The 21802-nt window shown below is 48.4% G+C and overlaps 1 protein-coding gene across 8 annotated transcripts in view; it reads left to right on the top strand.

Moving 5' to 3' along the window:
- Window positions 1–21802, top strand: part of GNB1L (G protein subunit beta 1 like) — a 67935-nt gene that overhangs the window by 16744 nt on the left and 29389 nt on the right. For 3 of the 8 annotated variants that reach the window (XM_035276459.3, XM_078341981.1, XM_078341973.1), the window contains 3 exons: window positions 13383–13421; window positions 16818–16965; window positions 17463–17588. In XM_035276459.3, coding sequence (XP_035132350.3) covers window positions 16838–16965; window positions 17463–17588 — 254 coding nt within the window. In that variant the 5' untranslated portion in view covers window positions 13383–13421; window positions 16818–16837. Of the gene's footprint in view, window positions 1–795; window positions 841–13382; window positions 13422–16817; window positions 16966–17462; window positions 17589–21802 lie in introns of all 8 variants that reach the window. The other 5 variants (XM_035276508.3, XM_078341974.1, XM_009006759.5 and 2 more) reach the window with 3 other exon arrangements.

Genomic DNA, 21802 nt, shown 5'->3' with positions numbered 1-21802 from the left:
TGAATATTGAATCAGCTTTACGATCCTGAGATAAATCCCAGTTGGCTCCAGTGTATTTTTTCTGCACTGCTGGATTGCTGGATTAGCTTTGCTGTTTCCACTACCCCCCACCACCACCAACGTGATACTTAAGTAGCAAGCTATTATTTTGTTTGAGGACTTGTATGTCTATATTTGTGAAAGATGTTTGTGGTTTTCTCTTTGTACTGCCTTTGTCTGATTTTAGTATTAGAGTAGTGCCAGCCTCATCAAATTAGTTGGGAAATGTTCTCTCTTTTTCGGTTTTCTGGGAAAAAATATGTAGAGAATATTGTTATTTTTTCTTTAAATGTTTGGTAGAATTTTCTAGTAAAGTCATGTGGGCTGGGGTTTTGATCCCCCCCCCCACCAAGGATTTAAACTAAAAGTGTGATTCCTTTCACTGATGTAGGACTGACTACTCAGGTCACCTCTTTCTTCACCTATTCTGTGTCTTTCAACTTTCATTTCAGCTAGGTTTATTTAGCTTGAATTTATTTGAGTTGTTCATAGTATTTCCTTCTTATCCTTTTAATGTTTCTGGTGTCTGTAGTGATAACCCTTCTTTAATTATTATAACTTGTATATCTCTTCTCTCTTTTTATTGTCAGTTCAGCTAGAGATTTATCAATTTTATTGATCTTTTTAAAGAACCAGCCTCTTGCTTTATTTTCTCATTTGTTTTACTATGCTTTATAACATTTATTTTGGCTCTAATCTTTCTTGTTTTCTGCTTGCCTTGGGCTTATTTTGCTCTTCTTTTTCTGTTATCTTAAGACAGAAACCAGGTCATTGATTTGGAGACCTTTCTTCTTGTTTAAGGTAAGTATTTAATGCTATAAATTTCCCTTTAAGCACTGTTTTAGCTGCATCCTACAAGTTTTGATATACTGTATTTTAATTTGTATTTCGTTTAGATATTTTCTAATTTCCCTTGAGACTTCCTCTTGAACTCATTGGTTATATAAAAGAGTGTTGGCCAGGCTCAGTGGCTCAAGCCTGTAATCCCAGCACTTTGGGAGGCCAAGGCGGGCGGATCACGAGGTCAAGAGATCGAGGCCATCCTGGCCAACATGGTGAAACCCTGTCTCTACTAAAAAAAATACAAAAATTAGCTGGGCGTGGTGTCATGCGCCTGTAGTACCAGCTACTCGGGAGGCTGAGGCAGGAGAATTGCTTGAACCTGGGAGGCGGAGGTTGCAGTGAGCCGAGATTGTGCCACTGCACCCCAGCCTAGCGCCTGGTGACAGAGTGAGACTCTCTCTCCAAAAGAAAAAGGTAAAAAAAGAAGTGTTGTTCACTTTGGGAGGCCAAGGCTGGTGGATCATGAGGTCAGGAGTTCAAGACTAGCCTGGCCAAGATGGTGAAACCCTATCTCTACTAAAAATACAAAAATTAGCTCGGCGCAGTGGTACATGCTTGTAATCCCAGCTGCTTGGGAGGCTGAGACAGAGAATTGCTTGAACCCGGGAGACAGAGGTTGCAGGAGCCGAAATCGTGCCGCTGCACTCCAGCCTGGGTGACAGAGTGAGACTCCATCTCAAAAAAGAAAAAAAGTGTGTTGTTTAATTTCCAAATATTTGGAGATTTTTATTATCTTGCTATTACTGATTTCCAGTTTAATTCCATATGTTTAGAGAACATACTTTGTGGGTTTTTTACTTTTTTTTTTTTTTTTTTTGCGACAGACTCTCCCTCTGTCACCCAGGCTGGAATGCAGTGGTGTGATCTTGGCTCACTGCAACCTCGGCCTCCTGGCTTCAAGCAATTCTCCTGCCTCAGCCTCCTGAGTAGCTGGGATTACAGGTACACGCCACCATGCCCAGCTAATTTTTTTGTATTTTTAGTAGAGATGGGGCTTCACCATTGCTGGCCAGGCTGATCTCGAACTCCTGACCTCATGATCTGCCCGTCTTGGCCTCCCAAAGTGGCGGGATTACAGGCGTGAGTTTTTATTTTATTTTATTTTTTAAACTTTTTAAGTTTTCTTCTATGACCCAGGATATAGCCTACCTTGATGAGTGTTCCATGTGCATTTAAGAAGAGCGTGTTCTTTCTGCTGAGTGGCTTGTTCCATAAATGTCACCTAGGTCCAGTACATAGATAGTATTAGTCAGGTCTTCTATAGGACTTTCTGGCCACTTGTTCAGTCAGTTACTAAGGAGAAGTTTCAGTCTCCACCTATAACTATGTATTTATCTGTTCCTACTTTTAGTTCCATCAGTTTTTTCTTCATGCATTTTGAAGTTCTGCTGTCAGCTCAGTGTTTACAACTTTTGTGTTTTCTTTATGAAGCGATGCCATTTATCATGGTATCTTCGTCTGTGATGATATTCCTCACTCTGAGGTCTACTTTGCCTGATATTAATATATCCACTCCAATTTTTTATTATTTGTATACATATCTTTTTTTTTATACCTTTTTATTTTTATCTATGTTTTTATATTCACAGTGGATTTCTTCTAGGTAGCTTATATTTGGGTCTTATAATTAGCATATGGGGTCATCTATGTTTATTGTGATGATTGATGTGGTTCTATTTAGGTTTACTATTTTGTTGTTTTCCCCTTTTCTTCTCTTCTCTCTTTCCTGCCCTCTCTTGAATTATTTAGGTATTTTAAAACATTGTTTTGATTTTTTGTTGAAATTTTGGCTCTCTTTATGTTATGTTTTTAAAGGTTGCCGTGGGTATAATTGTGTACATACTTAATTAACCCTTCACATTCTTCTTAGAGTTAATATTTTTCCATTTCAAGTAAGATATAGAAGCCTTACAACCACATAGGTCCCTTGCCCTCCTCCATTTATGTTATAACTGCCATATGGAAAACCCCAATAAATAATATAAACAATCATACATGTTCACTGAAGAGATAAAAATCGCCTTTTGTATTTACCGACATTTTATCACTGCTCTTCCTACGTTCCTCATTGATTTCCAGTGTCATGCCTGTTGAACCTGAGGAACTTTAGCATTGCTTTTAGTGCAGGTCTGCAGGCAAGAAATTCTCACTTGCCCTCATCTGGGAATCTTTCTTTTGCCTTCATTCCCAAAGAATATTTTGCTGGGTAGCGAGTTCTTTTCTTTCAGTTCATTAACAAACATGTTCACTACCTTCTGGCCTCCATGGTTTCATTATTGTTATTTTTCAGTATGATGTTTGAATGTGGTTTTCTTTGAATTGATCCTATGGTTCAATTATGGTTCATCATGTTCTTAAATGTAAGTGCTTTTGTCTTTCCCCAAGTTTCTACATTATTTATTCAATTAATTTTTTGGTCTAAATCTTTCTTTCTTCTACTTTTTGGACTCCACTGCCCTGACTGTTAGACGTTTTACTATTATTCCATAAGTCCCTGCTATGCTCATCACTTATTTCAATCTTTTCTCTTTCTGATCTCATATTGAATCATTTCACTCGCTCAGTGTTATTTTATTTTTATTTTCACTTTTACTTTTTTTTCTTTGAGATGGAATCTCACTTTGTCACCCAGGCTGGAGTGCAGTGACATAATATGGCTCACGGCAACCTTGCCTCCCAGCTTCAAGCAATTCTCCTGCTTCAGGCTTTTGAGCAGCTAGGATTACAGGTGCTCGCCACCATGCCTGGCTAATTTTTGTATTTTTTTAGTAGAGACGGGGTTTCACCATGTTGGCCAGGCTGGTCTTGAACTCCTGACCTCAAGTAATCCACCTGCCTCAGCCTCCCAAAGTGCTGGGTTTACAGGTGTGAGCCACCACGCCCGGCCTATTTCATTTTGTTTTAGAGACAGAGTCTTGCTCTGTTGCCTAGGCTGGAGTATGGTGGCATGATCATAGCACACTATAGCCTTGAACTCCTCAAGCCATCCTCCTGCCTTGGCCTCTCAAAGTGCTGAGATTACAGATGTGAGCCACCACGCCTGGCCCACTTTATGCTCACTCTGTCATTTCCCATTCCATTTTTGTTTTTTCTTTTAGATATTATTCCATTCTGAAATTTCTATTTGGTTGTTTTAAAAAATAATTTTGATGTCTCTGCTGAGAGGTCCTTTCCCTCCATTCAGTTCAAGGATGTTGACTTTTGCCTCGTGGAACGTAATCACAAAGCTGCTTTAAAACTGTTATCAGGTATTTCCAGCATCTGAATCTTCTCAAGGTTCGCGCCTGTAAACTGCCTTTTCCCTTGCGAGTTGGTCTCATGTTTTGGGTTCTTTGTATGATGACTAATTTTGGATGATATCCTAGACATATCCTGAGTTGAACATTATGTAGGGTCCTCCAAAGAGAGCTGAGTTTGGCACTAGCAGGCAGTCAACCCAGTTAGCTTTGCACAAGCTCCGTCTCGCCCTCTGTGGGCTGTGGTTTTCATCTCATTTGTATTTGCAGAGCTTCTGACATGCTGCTTTGGTTCTGTCTTGCACGTCAGCCACCCAGGTCTCAGTCTGAGACTTGAGTGGTGGTTACTTCCCTTCTTACAGCTGGTGCCCCGTGTATACAGAGCTGAGGGGTGAGCTTGAGGCTGCTGGGTATTTATTCGAAGAATTGGGGAACATTTTTTTTTAGCTGTCCCCAATCTGTAGTTTCCCCCTCTCGCCTTCCTGCCGGGTTCCCTTTCCTTGTTCCTGTGATCAGAAAGAAGGTTCTCTCCGAGTCGCCTTCTCCCAGGGCTCTGCGCGCAGGGCCATCCGTGGGGCAGCACCGTAAGAGAGGAGGAAAGTGAAACTTCAGGTTTCCTCTCACCTTCTTGGGGCCATAGCGCGCCTTTTTCTCTGTGTCTCCATCCAGAAATTTGGAGTTTTAGCCAAGTTTCAGCCACTGCTGCCTGGTAGCTCTGCAACCAGGGTCCACTGCAGGGTAGCACCCCAATACACACATAAAAACGACCCAGGAAATGTGCCCCTGTATGGCGCACTGACCTAAGCTTTTGCTTTCCTCCGAAATCTGGCAGGCTGCCGTTGCTCTTTTTCTGTTCTCAGGGAATTGTTTTGGTTTTTCTTTTTTTTTTGAGACAGAATCTTGCTCTGTTGCCCAGGAAGGAGTGCAGTGGCACAATCACAGCTCACTGCAGCCTTGAACTCCCGGGCTCAAGTGATCCTCCCACCTCAGCCTTCCAAGTAGCTGGGACTGCAAGCACATGCTATCGGCCCAGCTAATATTTTTTATTTTTTGTAGAGACAGGGTCTGACGATGTTGCCCAGGCTGGTCTTGAACTCCTGGCCTCAAGTGATCCTCCCACTTGGGCCTCCCAAAGTGCTGGAATTACTGGTGTTAGCTACTGCCCCGGCCTTAGGTAGTTGCTTTTTATATTCTGTCCAGAGTTTTTAGTTGCAGTCAGCCTGAGAGTGAGGCTGTAATGAACTCACTTCATCCTACCAGAACAAGAAGCTTTTCTGTAGTTTTAATTTACATTTCTCTATGAGTAAGCTTGAGGTTGAACATCTTTTTCATATGTTTAATGGCCATTTTCATAGCTTTTTCTGTGAATTGTCTATTTTTCCCATTTTTCTACTGAGTCTTTAGTCTTTCCTTAATTTTGAAAAGTTTATTTATATTTTGAAGATATTAATTTTTAACATCTCTTTTGACATGCAAAAGCTACATTTTTATTTTTATATAGTCAGAATTATCCATTTTATGTTACTGTATCTAATTTATTTATTTTTTTTGAGACAGACTCTTGCTCTCTCATCCAGGCTGGAGTGCGGCGGCATGATCTGGGCTCACTGCAACCTCAACCTCCTGGGTTCAAGCAGTTCTCCTGCCTCAGCCTCCTTAGTAGCTGGGATTACAGGTACATACCAGTGCACCTGGCTTATTTTTGTATTTTTAGTGAAGATGGGGTTTCACCATGTTGGCCAGGCTGGTCTTGAACTCCTGACCTCAAGTGATCCATCAGTCTAGGCCTCCCAAAGTGCTGGGATTACAGGCATGAGGCGCCCAGCCACTATGGTTTCTAAATTTTGAGTATAACAGACCTTTTCTACGACCAAGTTAATAATGTAATTCTCCCATGTTTTCTTGAACGGTTTATTCCTTACATATGGATCCCAGATCTCCTTGGAGTTTACTCTTGTGTATTTCACTCTAAGCTATGGATCTGATTTTATCATTTTTCCAAATGGTTAATCAGTTGTTAACCATTTTTGTTCTGTGATGTGAGATACCACTTCTTTTATGTATTAAACTTCCACACGTACTGGGGTTTATTCCTAGGCTTTGTATTTCATTGATCCATCTGCCTATGTGGTACTGTCTGTACATACCATACGTTCAATCCTGAAGACTCTAGTACATGCTAGTATCTAACAGTACTTTGCAGCTAATTTTTCCCCATGTTTTTCTCTGTGTTCTACATTTTTGTTTATCCCAGTGAATGTTGATATCAACTTCTCTGACTCCATAAAGAAGCTTGCTGGCGTTTCTGCTGGGTTTGTATTAAATTTATGAACTATCTTGGGGAGAAGACATCTTTATGTTGGTGTTAAATTGTCTTAACCAAGAACAAAGGATCATTTTTCCTTTGTTCAAAGCTAATTTTGTGTCTTCCAGAATTTTAACATTTTCTTTATGTAGGATTTTCATATTTATTTGTTAAAGTTATTCTTAAGTATTTTATCTTCTTTGGCATAAATGGGATTATCTCTAACTGGTTATTATTTTTGTATAAATAATATTGTCCTCATTATTGTATACAACTAACATAGACACTATTGAATTCTATATGTTAGTTTTATGTCCTGCTACCAATTGAAGTTTTTTTATCATTTGAGTCTGTTTTATCATTGACTTTCTAGGGCTTCCCATGTATACAATCATATAATCTGGAAGACAGTTTTGTTTTCTTTTCCTAGAGATGGGGTCTTGCTATGTTGCCCAGGCTGGAGTGCAGTGGCTATTTGCAGGTGTGATCATAGTACACTGTAGCCTCAAAGTCCTGAGCTCAAGCAGTCCTCCTGCCTCAGCCTCCCGAGTAGCTGGGACTACAAGCGTGTACCCCTACACCCAACAGGAAGATAATTTAATGTCTTCTTTTCAAATTATAAGCCTCTACTTAATTTTTCTTGTCTAATTGCTTTGGCTTAAACTGCCACTACAATGTTGAACAGTAGTAGAGATAGTGGGCATTCTGATCTTAGTGTGAATGTCTCTAATATTTCTTTATAAAATGATATGTTGGATTTAGGACCAAGGGGGATATATGTGTATATTTAACTCATCTCTAAGAAATGCATCAATTTCTGTTATGTATTTTAATAAAAAGTAGGCATTGAATATTGTCAAAGGCTTTTTCCACGTCTGTGGAGATAATTACTCTTTATATCTATTAACATGGCATATGGCATTAATAAATTCCCCATTGGAACCAACCTTGCATTTCCAGGATAAATTCCTCTTGGTCATTGTATATTAATGTGATACTGGATTCTGTTCATTAATATTTTACTTGCTATTTTTGTATGATAGTCATAACTGGTATTGGTCTATATTTTTCTTCTCATCAGAGCTTTAAAGATATCTCATAAACTCTAGTATGTAGTATTTTTAATTTCTAAAATATTTTTATGGATTCATTTATCCCATTTCACCTAAAAGTTGTTTTAAAATTTCTATTGGGTAAGACCTTCTTTTTAAATGTTATTAATTTCTAGTTTAATTTCACTGTGGTCATAGAATTTTATTTACAAATATTTCTTCTTTATGGAACTTACTGGTATTTCTTTGTGACCCAATACACAGTCAAGTGTTACACATGTCCCATGTAGCCTTGAGAAGAAGAAGTAGCTCTGTTATGAGAGGCAAAGTTCCATTATAGATCTGTAGTATCTGCCTTGTTGGCTGTATTGTTTGTATCTTCTCTCTCCTTACTTATTGTCCGCATGATCTGACTTGTACTAAGAATAGTATGTCACGGCCAGGCATGGTGGCTGATGCCTGTAATCCAAGCACTTTGGGAGGCTTCGGTGGGTGGATCACCTGAGGTCAGGAGTTTGAGACCAGCCTAGCCAATGTGGTGAAACCCATCTCTACTAAAAATACAAAAATTAGGCTGGGCGTCGTGGCTCACGCCTGTAATCCCAGCATTTTGGGAGGCTGAGGCGGGTGGATCACAAGGTCGAGAGATCGAGACCATCCTGGCCAACATGGTGAAATCCCGTCTCTAGTAAAATACAAAACTTAGCTGGGTGTGGTGGTGCGTGCCTGTAGTACCAGCTACTTGGGAGTCTGAGGCAGGAGAATTGCTTGAACCTGGGAGGCAGAGGTTGCAGTGAGCCGAGATCATGCCACTGCACTCTAGCCTGGTGCCTAGCAACGGAGCAAGACTCTGCCTCAAACAAACAAACAAAATTAGCCAAGCGATATAGTGCATGCCTGTAGTCCCAGATACTTGGGAGGCTGAGGCACAAGAATTGCTTGAACCAGGGAGGCAGAGGTTGCAGTGAACCGAGACCATGTCATTGCACTCCAGCCTGGGCAACAGAGCAAGACTCTGTCTCAAAAAAGAAAAAAAAAAAAAAGAATAGTATGTCACATCATTCTCCAATCATTAGTAGGTTTCTTTCTGTGACTCTGCATCTCCTGTAGTTTTTGCTCTGTTATATAGTACATAGATATTAAAAACTAGTGTGTATGTGTGTGTGTGTATATATATATGTGTGTGTATATATACGTGTGTGTGTATATATATATATAGAGAGAGAGAAATAGAGAAATACTTTTTTTTTTTTTTTAATTGGGTCTCACTCTTTCACTCAGGCTATAATGCAGTGTTGTGATCATGGCTCACTGCAGCCTTGAACTCTTGAACTCCTGGGCTCAAGTAATTCCCCTTCTCAGCATCCCAAGTAGCTGGAACTACATTACTGTGCTCAGCTAGTTTTTTTTTGAGAGATGGAGATGGTCTGTGTTGCTCAGGCTGATCTTGAACTCCTGGCCTCAACTAATCCTCCCACCTCAGCCTCCCAAAGCGTTGGGACTACCGCTTTGAGCCCGCCACACCTTGCCATAAACCCATTACATTTTGTAAATTGCAGTGAAGAATTCAAAACTGTCTGTCTTTGTCAAGTCTAATGCTTTTTGGCTGGAATTCAACTTTACTATTAGTGCTTCAACCCCAACTTTCTTACTGTTTCTGTTTGCCCCGTATACCTTTTTGTCTCTCTCTAGTTGTAGCCTTTCGGAATTACTTTCTGTTACACTCTTTTTCTTATTGAGTGACATATTCTGAGTCAAGGAGTAAATTCAGAGAATGAATGAATCCTTTAACAGATATGTGCTGTGAACATTTTATTTCTGTCTATAGCTTCATTTTCTACTCCCTTCATGTCTCTTTTTTTTTTTTTTTTGAGACGGAGTTTCGCTCTTGTTACCCAGGCTGGAGTGCAATGGCACAATCTCGGCTCACTGCAACCTCCGCCTCCTGGGTTCAAGCAATTCTCCTGCCTCAGCCTCCCAAGTAGCTGGGACTACAGGCGTGCGCCACCATCCTCAGCTAATTTTTGTATTTTTAGTAGAGATGGGGTTTCCAGGATGGTCTCGATCTCTTGACCTCGTGATCCACCCGCCTCAGCCTCCCGAAGTGCTGGGATTACAGGCTTGAGCCACCGTGTCTGGCCCCTTCATGTCTCTTGATGAGAATTATGACTTTGAGCTTCATCCGTGTAAGACTGGAGTTGATTCATTTTCAGTTCTGCGGAGTATTCTATCATGTGAATTGACCCAATGTGTTCCTTTCTGCAGTTGCTGGCCATTGGAGTTGTTTTTGGTTTTTGTTATTATAAACAATACTACTAGGCACATTCTTGTGTGAGTCTCTTTGTCAGACTTGTGAGAATTTCTTCAGGGTGTTTATCTAGGAGTAGGGTTGCTGAGTCATACGGTGTGCAAGATGGGACCAGATTGTTTTCCACGGTGGTCGTTTCAATGTGCTCCCTCTAGCATGGTAGAGGGTTCCAGTTGTCTTGTGTCTTCATCAACATTTGACAGACTGTTTAAGTTTTTGCTGATCTGCTGAGAGTGTAATTATATCACATTGTAGTTTTGACAGGCATTCCCAAGATTATTAATTAGGTTAAACATCTTTGCGTATATTTACTGGACATTTACGTTGCTTGTGAAATATCTGTTCAAGTCTTTTGCTTATTTTTCTTTTGGTGTTTGCTTTTGTGTTCTGTTGACCTCTGAGTTCTTTAGATATTCTGGATACAAGTCCAGTGTGGACTTGTCTTTCTCCACCCCTCTAGCATGCTTTTATGGTTTTAAATCTACAAAAAGCTGCAAGTGTAGTAAAATAAATATCTGTGCACCTTCCCCTATGCTCACCAGTTGTTAGCGTTTTGCCACATTTGTGCTACTTCTCTGCCTGTATATTCATATGTATATAGGTAGACATTAAGAGAGAACATTTTTGGAAACATTTGAAAACAGATGTAGACGTTATAGCATCTCACCACTAAATACTTTGGGGTGTATCTCTTAGGAATAAAGACATTATTCTACGTAAAATACTGTTATCCTTCCCAAGAAAATTAGTAACTCCCCATTATCTGCAGTCCATATTCAGATTACCCCCAAAAGTCCCCCAGATGTCCCTGGTAGCCCCCTTTTTTGATCCAGGATCTAAGAGCCAAGATTAAGGTTCACGTGCTGTGTTTGCTCATCATGCCCCTTTGGTCTCTTAATGTGGAAGTGACCTGGCTTCTTCCTCTGGTTGTTTCTCTTGATGTTGACCCTTTTGGCGAGTCCAAGCTAGTTGTCTTGTCCAGGGTCCCATAACCTGGATGTGTCTGATTGTTTCCTTATGGCTGGATTCGGGTTGAGCATCGTTGGCATGAGTGCACAAGGATGGGGCCGTATCCATGGCATCACATCAGGAGATAACCAATGCCAGTTTGTTCATTATTGGCAGTGCCAGCTTTTCTCAGTGGTGAAAGTGGTGACAGCCAGATGTCTCCACTGAAGACGGACATTTTCCTTTTGTGGTCAGTAAACAGTTTGGAGAGTAAGACCTTGGCACAACACACATCCTCTGTTTCCCAACCACCTCTCACCAGGTTGGACCCTTTCTCAGATCCGTGTGATGATGTTTCATCTTCCTTGCTCTCTACTTGTAGCTGCAGTTCCTTCTTTTTGTTTCTTTAAGAGCATTAAGCATCCTTGCCTTATATGCCTGAGTGCTCTGCTCTTTGGGTCTACTTCTGTTTTCTGTTGCCTCTGATGACTCTCACTCACGGTGCCATGCTTCCTTGTTGCTTTTTGTGATTTTTGACTACAACCCTGCAGTCCTTAGGATTTTTTTCTAAAGTGAATTCCTTAAGGCCTGGGTTGAAGGCGGATTCCTTCTGAGAAGACAGACTGAAGTGTGGGGGATCTCCCAAGGCACTGTGAGCTAGGGCTGAATCCTGAGGACTGGTGGTTTTCTGGTACCCTTGGGTATAGGGTTAGTGCTGGCTCAGCCTGACACTGAGCATCTAGCTACTGGGGTTCTCCTAGGAGATTAGCCACCATAGGAGGGCCCAAAGCTTTGTCTTTTGTCGCCTCAGAGGCCATCAGAACTGGAAATCCAGGTCACTAGTTCAGCGAATGCCCTCAAGGCAGGCTTCATAGGCCTCCTAAGGTTGCACTTTTACTTAGTGTTTGGCCTCTGGCAGTTCAGACTTTATTTATTTATTTTTTGGTCAATTTAGTGATGCATTTAAGATTTTTTTTTTTTTTTTTTGAGACAGAGTTTCACTCTTGTTACCCAGGCTGGGGTACAGTGGCGCGATCTCAGCTCGCCGCAACCTCCACCTCATGGGTTCAAGCAGTTCTCCTGCCTCAGCCTCCCGAGTAGCTGGGATTACAGGCATGCACCACCATGCCCAGCTAATTTTTTGTATCTTTAGTAGAGACGCGGTTTCACCATGTTGACCAGGATGGTCTCGATATCTTGACCTCGTGATCCACCTGCCTCGGCCTCCGAAAGTGCTGGGATTATAGACATAAGCCACCGCGCCTGGCCTTTATTTTTATGTTTTACAGAGACAGGGTCTTGCTCTATTGCCCAGGCTGGAGTGCTGTCATGTGATCATGCCACAGTTCCTCACTGTAGTCTGGAACTCTTGGGCTCAAGTGATTCTCTCACCTCAGCCTCCTGAGTAGCTGGACTTACAGGCGCCTACTACCATGCCTAGCTAATTTATTTTTGTTTTTTGTAGAGATGGGGTCTGACTATGTTGCCCTGGCTGGTCTTGAACTTCCAGCCTCAAGCAGTCCTCCTGCCTTGGCCTCCCAAAGTACTAGGATTACAGGTCTGAGCCACTGTGCCTGGCTGTGTTTAAAAAAATTTTTTTTAAGGTAATTATTTTATTTATCTAATTTTATTTATTTGAGATGGGGTCTTGCCCTGTCCCCCGGGCTGGAGTGCAGTGGTGCAATTGTGACTCATTGCAGCCTTGACTCCTGGGCTCAAGCCATCTTCCCACCCCAGCCTCCCGAGTAGCTGGGACCACAGGTGTGCACCACCACACCTGGCTAATTCATTTTGATTTTTTTTTGTAGAGACAAGGTCTCCCTATGTTGCCCACGCTGATGTTGACCTCCTGGGCTCAAGCAGTCCTCCCACCTTGGCCTCCCAAAGTGCTGGGGTTATAGATAGGAGCCACCATACCTGACCTTTTCAAAAACTTTTATCAACTTCTTTAGTTGTTTTTTGGGAGAGGGCCACCCAGGGTGCCCGTCCTGCTATAAAGGGTGCTGACCTAGTCTTCAGTCTTGCTGGTTATGGGCTAGAGCTTCCTCAGGGAATTCTGGAGCTAGTTATGTGGCCTCGTGTAACATATGCAGCGGGGCGGCCTCTCTCTGGGTGGTGGCTCCCCACGTTGGCTCACTTCTTGGTACTCTTTGCTGATTCCCACAGAAGGGCTAGGGGACTCAGCACAGGAGTCTGCAGCCTGAGGGCAGGGCAGGGATCCAGGCTGAGCTGAGGTCTGTCTGGCATGAACCCCCAGGAGCCCGAGAATGTCTTGGGTAGGGACCTGTGGTCTTTGGGCTCCAGTGATTGCCCGAGCCTTGCTTTATCTGTGGGGACAGTCCCTGCAGGTGTGGGTGGGTTTGCGCCAGTGGGACATTTGCAGGTCTGCCCCTGCCTCCCTTAAGTGGGGTGTCCATGGACCTCTGTGCCAGCTGCATCTGCCCACTGGTCCCCACACCCAGAGGAGCGATCTGGACCACTCTCAGTGGGGAGAGCCCTGGGGCCTGCCAAGCTGCCTCAGCAGGGGCACAAACAGGTGGATGCTGTTGTCGTCCATTTGTGCCCTGGGGCTTTCAGGGGTGTTTGTGGCTTCTCTGAAAAGGTTATTAGAGTCACACAAATTGTGTCCGACTGTCTTTCATTTTTCAAAGAATGTGGCTCACTTTGACATCTGGAAGAGCAGGCAGAAGGTAAAGTTGTGCTCTGTGGATTAAGTTTCCTGTTCCTTTGCCTCCGGGAGGACAGGGCTGGGGCTGGGCCGGGGCCACTGCGAGGACGGCTGGGTGCACAGGGGCCTTGCGCAAGGGCGCCTCTGCTCCACAGCCTGGGGCCAGGCGAGATAGGGGAACGTGATGATTCTCAATTAGATTAATAAAGAATAATTAGATGTCATAAATCAAGCAATCCTAGGATATTGTCATGGGAAAAATATGTAGCTAGAATTAATTAGTTTTCAAATAAAGCGTTTATTTTAATTGCTTGAAATGATGGAGCCCTTAATTGCCGATGCATCATTTTGGCCTGTGTGTTTCGGTTGTTGGAACAACGTGACGGGTTTGTTCCCTGAAGTTGTGGGGAAACAATAGAGGAGAACTTGATTTCATCATCTGAGAATGAGCCTTCTGCTGGTGAGGTTCTGGAAACTCTTGCCAGGCCCCAGGCAGGTGGCAAGTGGGGGCCGGGCTTTGGCTGGCATCATCCGAGGCTTCCGTGCTGTCCGTGTGTGCAGTTCTCTGTGCTGTGTGTGCATGTGTATGCATGTGTGTGCACATGCATGAGTGCCTGTGCCTGATTGTGAGTCTGCATGTATGAGTACATAGGTGTGTGTGCCTGTGTGTGTGCATGTGTGTGCGCATGAGTGTGTGAGCATGTGTGTGTGTGCACATGCATGAGTGCCTGTGCCTGAGTGTGTCTGCGTGTGTGAGTATATAGGTGTGAGCGTTTGCCTGTGTATGCATGTGTGTGAGCATGTGTGTGTGCATGTGTGCCTGTGCCTGAGTGTGTCTGTGTGTGTATTAGTATATAGGTGTGAGCGTGTGCCTGTGCGTGTGTGAGCATGTGTGTGTGCGCATGAGTGTGTGAGCATGTGTGTGTGCATGTGTGTGCACATGCATGAGTGCCTGTTCCTGAGTGTGTCTGCATGTGTATGAGTATATAGGTGTGAGTGTGTGCCTGTGTGCATGTGTGAGCATGTGTGTGTGCACATGAGTGTGTGAGCGTGTGTGTGTGCATGTGTGTCCCATGCATGGGTTTTGCATCTGTGTGTGTGTCATGTGCATGTGTGTGCATGGTGTGTAACCAGTGTGTGTCCGTGCCTGGACCGCACAGGGAGCCTGTGTAGCAGTGCACTGTCAGGCTCTGCTGCCTGGACTGGAGTCACCTGGGGACCCTTCATTCTGGACTCAGTGCTTTCCTGCTAGGTGGAGGTGCTTTTGCTGGGTCTGCATTCTTTGGCTCCCCTTGGAACTGGGGCCCTGCCTCCCTTTCCCCGTGGCTAGCCTGCCTTTCTTACCTGGTAGGCATAGCACAGGCAGGTGGTGGCTTCTGATAACTGTCCTCCAGGCCAGCCCACTGAGGGCAGCTGTTCCAGCCCCTGTCCAGCCGCATCTTCAGGAGGCTTTCCCGTCACAGGCTGGAGCAGGGGCCGTGGGTCTTGGGAGCAGTGTGGGGTCAGGTCTTTCCGCCTGCCCTGGAAACTACCCTCAAGTTTGGGCACGATCGGTTGGCTTTTGGTCACAGGTGAGAGAGGCTGAAACCCCCCTCATCCCCCTCAAAAAAGAAAAGAAAAATGGGACTTTGCAGTTAGAAAGCACATCCCAGGGAATTCTGCATCGCCTTTGGAACCCCTTGAGAGAGGCACGATCAGGAGGTAGCGGCCGCCCGAGGTCTCTCGCCAGGCAGGGTGGACCTGCGCCTGGAGTCCCTGCCCAGCCCTTCCTAGGCCTCTTTCCCTCCCCAGTGCAGCCCATGCAGGCCCTGGCTGCTGTCTACTCTTCACTCTGCGGGATGCCTTGGCAGGGGCATTTCTCAGGTGTTTTGAACCTTTGCTCCAGTTGGGCTGCTGCTGCCTCTCCTGAAGAGAGTAAGGAGCGGGCCAGTGTGTGTGGAGGGGAGAGGCAGGGCTTGCGGCTGAAGGGGCACCCTGGACAGCCGCCTCCAGACGTCCACAGCATTCCTGCCTCTGCACCTACATCCCCATCTGCCTCCCACCCAGCCCCTTCTGGAAGAGTCCTTCCTGCTTCCCCTGCCCCAGTCCTTTACTGCCCCCAGTCCCTCTGCTGGCTGTGGCTGCCATGAGCCATCCTCTCTCCCCTGTGTTCAGGCTGCAAGCAGCTAGGCCGGGGCCTGTCCCACTGTCCCAGAGCCCAGTGGAAGAGGCCTCTTATGACAGGCTGCCCCAGCCACCCAGCGGTCTGCTCCTGACTTTTCCCTCTGTGCCCTCAGCCCAGCTCAGGGCCCGCAGGCAGACAGACGTGCAGCTGGTTGCTTCTGGCTCCAGGGCCACCCCACCGAGCAGCCAGCTGTGGGGCTGAGGTAGGGTGAGAGGCCCTGCAGGTCTGAGTGGTTGGGTGGGCTCAGCCTGGATCCGGGAAGCCTCTCTGGGTGGGTGGTGGCCTGGCAGACCCCCCCGCCCCACGACAGGCCCAGTGGTCTGGGGAGCAGGGCTCATCAGTGACCACAGCTCTCCCAAGGAGCCACATGGGGACTCTGTCCCGGCCACTCTGCCCTTCAGTGGTGCCACGAGGCCCTAGAGCACTTCAGGCCTCAGCACCAGAGGCCTGGCACAGCTCAGCGACTATTCTCTGCCTCAGTTTCCCCAAGAGTAAAAGGGGTGCTGCTGCTGCCTCACAGGGTGGTGATAGCAGGTAGAAATTGTGGCGGGGCAGGCCCAGGGTCCAGCAGATGTGAGGGGAAGGCTCCTCCTAACAGTCACCCTGGGACCCCGCATGCTTCCTTTTCCCCAATCCCTGAGCTGGCCTGGGCACAGGTGGAAGCAGGGAAGAGAGATAAGGGAGACTGGATTTGCCCATGGGGAGGGAGGGTGGCTCCCAAGAGAGACACTGGAGTGAGGCCCAGACAGAGGGCGGGACTCAGCCAAGCCCAGTGGCAGGACTGGCAGTCCTGGCATGCAGATGGCCAGAGTGGGAAAGCACCGGTGTGGCCGCTGGGATCTGGGGAGCTGGAGGGCACAGCCAGTGGTGGACAGGAAGCCCTGGAGGCCAGGGTGGCCAAGGGAATGTTGGAGGCCACTGTGCCCACCCAGGGTTGGCTCAGGTGGGGCCCAATTGGGTGCACAAGTGAGGTGCAGAGGCCAACAGGCATGGTGTGGGGAGGGCTGGCATCCGTGGGGCCCCCAGATTCCCAAGCAATGGGGAAAGGGTGAGCTCTGTGCTCTCTGCTGGGCTGACTGCTGTGCAGGGAACTGGTACCCCCGTTCATCAATGTCTAGGGAGCAGGGGTGCCTCTCCCTGGAGGAACAGAGGCCAGGGACACTAAGCAGGGTCAGTGTCTGAAGCACCCTTGTGCCTGAGCAGTCTTCCTAGAGGATGGATGCAGTCACTCACACGCCCTCCCTCGGTGCCCAGGTGACAACATCCTGCCCAGCATGGCGGCCCCCTGCCCGCTGCCACCACCAGACCCCCAGTTTGTCCTCCGAGGCACCCAGTCACCGGTGCACGCGCTGCACTTCTGTGAAGGACGCCAGGCTCAGGGGCACCCACTTCTCTTCTCAGGGTGAGTAGCTGCAGCCCCAGCCCCAGGCTGCCCAGGGACAAGTCGGGAGGTTGTGGGATAGCGAGGAGCCAGCATTCATTTGAGAGTGCTGGCCAAGGGGCACAGACTGCCCATCACCCAGGCCCACTGAACTTTCAGCACGCACAAGACAGACGTACTATCCCTTAGGGGAGGCAGGGATACACACACTCTTTGTTATAGATGCAGGAGCAGGTGAGACCACCCAGCGTGCATCACTGTGGCATGGCTCCCCCCACTTCCAGAGAAGCAGATCTGCCTAAGTTACCCTCAGACGCTCCTGAGGGTCCCCCACTGCCCTCTCTGGGAGAGGAATGTTTTACCAGTTTGGCCCTTAGTTCATATTTAGAGCTTAGATGGAGGCTTTCAGCTCTACCAGCCTAGATGCCCACATCCTGCAATGTGGCCTCCAGGCTGGCCCCAGAGCGTTCAGCACACCCTCCTGTCCCCTAATGCCCTGCTTGGCTTGTCTGAAACAGGTCTCAGAGTGGCCTGGTGCACATCTGGAGCCTGCAGATGCGGAGAGCACTCACCACCCTGGATGGCCACGGGGGCCAGTGTGTGACCTGGCTGCAGACGCTGCCCCAGGGGCACCAGCTCCTCAGGTGGGTCTCTGAGGTATGGGAGCCATGTGTGACCTTTGGGGGAGTCAGGGACTCTCTGATGGAGGCCCTCATGCCCCTCCACCGAGTGGCAGAATGGGGTGGGGGGACCAGAAGGAGCCAGCAGAGGGTCTGCAGCAAGGGCAGGATGTGCAGGACCAGCCCCTTGCCACAGGGAGGCAGGCAGGTCGGCCTCTGCATCACCACCATCACCACTGGGCCCTTCATGCTCCAAGCTGGAGCCAGGAGGTGCCAGCTGAGGAGGCTAGAGCTCCAGGGGCTGGTGACATCTCAGGTGAGGCCAGGCACAAGTTGGTGGGAGGGCCTTCACAAGGGCACTGGGTCATGGCTTAGGAGACTGGGCAGGGGTGAGGGCATTTGCTGAGGGGAGCGGGATGGGATGAAATAGGCTCGGAGATGCAGGCAGTAGTCGCAAGGAGGGCCTCCCCGTCTGCTGCCCATGCTGCCTGAGCCATGTGCCGTGAGCATGGAGGTCACACATGGTGCCAGTAGAGATCCTGGGAGCTGGGAGTTCTGGCGGCAGAGCCCTGGCCGTGTGTCCCTTCACTAGGTTGTGACAATGCACCCGACTCTTCCCAAGGGGACCCAGCCTCTGATGTACCACATATGGCTCTGTGGCTGGCAGGATGGTGGCTGAGTGGCCAGTGGTGGGGCGTGGGGCTTGGGCGTGTAGTGCTGTCCCATAGCGGCGTGCTTCTGCATTTCTGAAGTGGGCGTGGTAGTGAGGGCTGTCTCCCTACCCGGTCCACCCTGCAGTGTCTCCTGTGGTTTCTGTCTGTGCAGCCTCCAACCCCAGGGCCCTAAGCTCACGTGTGTGTTCTGTCCCCTACACCTCAGTTGGGCATCACTTGTCCTGACTGTGCCATAGCAGGAAAGGACCACAGAGGTAGCCTGTCCCCATTGGTACTCAGACCCCACTGTTCTAGTGTCTGTTTAGTGTAAGGGCAGGTTTCTGGGTGTCCCCACGGTTCACAAGCCCTTAGCCCATCCCGAGACAGTGTGACCCTGCCCTTAGTGACTGCTGTGCTATCTGGTCGGGTGCCTGCTGGGAAGACCCTAGTGATAGGGATGGCTGTGCCCCCATTGCAGAGGGGACACAGCCTCTGCCTGTGTCAGCCTGTGCCTTCAGCAGAGCTCGCCCTGGCCAGGGGTCCCCATTGAGTCCAGGACCCTCCTCAGAGGAGCCTGTGCCTCCATCCCATGGGCCCAGATTTCAGTGTCACCACAGCCCCTCTGCAGTTTGGCATGCCATGACCATGGCACCATCCTCCTGCATGGATGGCAGAGCCTCATCCCAAGGTCATCTAGCTCACAGGGCTCCACTCCACATGCTGGTGTAGCTGCTGGGTAAGCAGGAGGTGGCGGGGGAACAAGAGGGCCTGGCACTCCTAGTGGGGAGGACCCCATATGCCAAGGCCATGGAGGGCCTATGAGTGTGGTGAGAGACAGTGGGGCTGGGTGCTGGGCAGCTGACAGCAGAGCAGGCAGGGGCAGCCCCCAGGGGTTAGCCCAGGACAGGTTCTGACTCCACTCCCACGACATCGTGGAGGTGATGGGGCTGGGACACCAGGCCAGAGTGGGCCAGCAAGCAGCAGGCAGGGGCAGGCTCATGAGGGGCTTCCCTACTTCCCATGGGGAGTAGGAGGGACAGGGCATGGCAGGTCAGGGAAGGCCTGCAGCAGGGGTGGCGACATGTCCTCCTTTGGGCCGCCTGGCTGCTGGAGCAGTCTGTTGTCCTTGATCACAGTGGCATCTGCCCCTGTGTGGGGATCACTGAGCATGGGCCTGCTGCTGTCCTGAGATTTGCTGTGCTTTATATCTGGAGAGTTCCAGGCCACCACCATCACGGCCGAGAACTCCAGAAGGACTTGGTGCCTGGGACATGGCACTGTGGAGTCTAATCCCTGGAGAATGAGGCCTGTCTGGCCCCCACCAGTCTGCAAAACACATCTGTGCCAGACTCATGCGGTGCCTACCACCTGGGAGATGGCTGCAGGCGACGGAGGCACCAGGGTTGTCCTGGAAAGCAGAGGCCCTGGGCCCGTGTGCTCGCGGAACCCTGCGTGGTCAGCCTGCGTCCTGGCCAAGCAGGCCCAGATGCCCCGCCGCTGGTGCAGGGGCCTCAGTGTGGGTTTGGTCTTTGGTTGTCAGAGTAGACTTCATTTCCAGAACCCACCAAGCCACGTACACCAGGAGCTGCTGTTTGTAAGTGTCCTTCTGAGCTTTCGGCCACGGTATAGCCCTTGGTGGTCCCTTACATAGGGGCCTCGTGGTACTAGGCTGCCCTGCAGACAGGAGCTGTGCCAGGCTGGGTGGGCAGTCTGGGAGCTAGGGTTCGAGGGTGCCTCCCCTTACAGCTGGGATGGTGTTGCAGTGGCCGATTCCCCAGCAGAGCCAGCCACAGGTCAGGGGGGCCTGTGGACGGAGACCGCAGGTGTGGAGTGCCAGGTGCGTTTGCACTGTACTGGAGCCTGTGGGCCGCCACCCGGCTGCGCTCAGCTGTGTTTGGAAGCCAAGTCTCCAAGTGGCCCTTGAAGGGAGTGGTGGCTTTCATGTCAATGGGAGGTGGGAGGACACCCTCAGCCTCCCACACACCTGTGTCCTTGACAGCCACCTCAGCAGGGTTTTTTTTTAAAGTCTTTTTCTTGTGAAGTATAACGTACTCACAGAAGAGTGTAAGACAAGTACCCAGAGGTTGTATTATGGCTGAGTGAGCACCTGAGCAACCGCCTCCCAGTCAAGAAGTAGAGCGCAGGGCCCCCAAACCTCTGAGCCCCCCAGCTGCTGCCACCTGGTCTCCCTGGAGCTAGTGTCCCCCACCCCAGGAGGCAGCCCCTCACATCTCGTTTTTGCTTTATTTCTGAATGCATGTCTTTTAAAAGCATAGTTTTGTCTTCTTTTTGTTTTGAAAGGGTGGAGACATAAGGAATAGCTTCCGTGTGTGATTCTCTCACTCAGCTTATCTCCCTGTGTTGCTTGTAGCTGCAATCAGCTGTCGCTTTTTTTTTTTTTTTTAAGACAAGAGTCTTGCTCTGTCACCAGGCTGGAGCACAGTGGCACAGTCTCGGCTCACTGCAGCCTCTGCCTCCCGGGTTCATGCGATTCTTCCGCCTCAGCCTCCCGAGTAGCTGGGACTACAGGTGCTTGCCAAACGCTCAGCTAATTTTTGATTTTTTTTTAGTAGAGACGAGGTTTCACCATGTTGTCCAGGATGGTCTCGATCTCTTGATCTCATGAGCCACCCGCCTCAGTCTCCCAAAGTGCTGGGATTACAGGTGTGAGCCATGGTGCCCGACCTAGCTGTCGCTTTTTCTTCTTGCTGTTCCACTGGGTGTGTGGCCACGTTACTTGCCCATGCTCCTGTTGGTGGAGATCTGGGTGCCCCATTGGAGCTGACATGATGCAGATGCTAGGAACACTCCTGCCTGGGTCTCCCAATGCCCAGGTGTACAGCGTCTGTGGGTTGGAGCCCCATACCCAGAGGTGGGACATCTGCACTGCAGCATATGTGCACTGTGGACTTACCTGAGGACGCCAGGTCCCTGCTGGTAGGGCACCAGCCTGCACCTCCCACTAGGCAGGAGCTCCCTCCCCGCTGCTGTTTGCGGGCCACAGGCGCATCTGAGCGTGGCCCAGTTTGCATTTTCTGATTTCTCAGTGATGGGGCCCTCTTCTGTGTGTGTGTTGGCCACTTGGATAAACCCTCTCTTAGATGCCTCATTGGTCTCTTGCCCTTTTCTCTGCTGGACTGACTTCCTTTTTCTTGCTGATGCATGGGCCTTGTTTCTGTATTGTAGATTGACGGGTATGTTTATGTCACAGCTGATTTCTCCAACATGGTGGCTTGCATTCTTCACTCTCCTAATGGCGTCTTTTTGTTTTGTTTTGTTTTTTGAGATGGAATTTCACTCTCGTTGTTCAGGCTGGAGTGCCATGGCATGATCTTGGCTTACTATAACCTCTGCCTCTGGGTTCAAGTGATTCTCCTGCCTCAGCCTCCTGAGTAGCTGAGATTATAGGCACCCACCACCACGCCCAGCTAATTTTTTGTATTTTTATAGAGACAAGGTTTCACCATGTTGGCCAGGCTGGTCTCAAACTCCTGACCACAGGTGATCTGCCCACCTTAGCCTCCCAAAGTGCTGGGATTACAGGCATGAGCCACCATGCCCGGCCCCTAATGGTGTCTTCAGTGA

This window comes from Callithrix jacchus, chromosome 1 (genome assembly GCF_049354715.1).
Source record: "Callithrix jacchus isolate 240 chromosome 1, calJac240_pri, whole genome shotgun sequence".
Classification (NCBI taxonomy): domain Eukaryota; kingdom Metazoa; phylum Chordata; class Mammalia; order Primates; family Cebidae; genus Callithrix; species Callithrix jacchus.
This window is presented reverse-complemented; position numbering and strand designations above follow the sequence as displayed.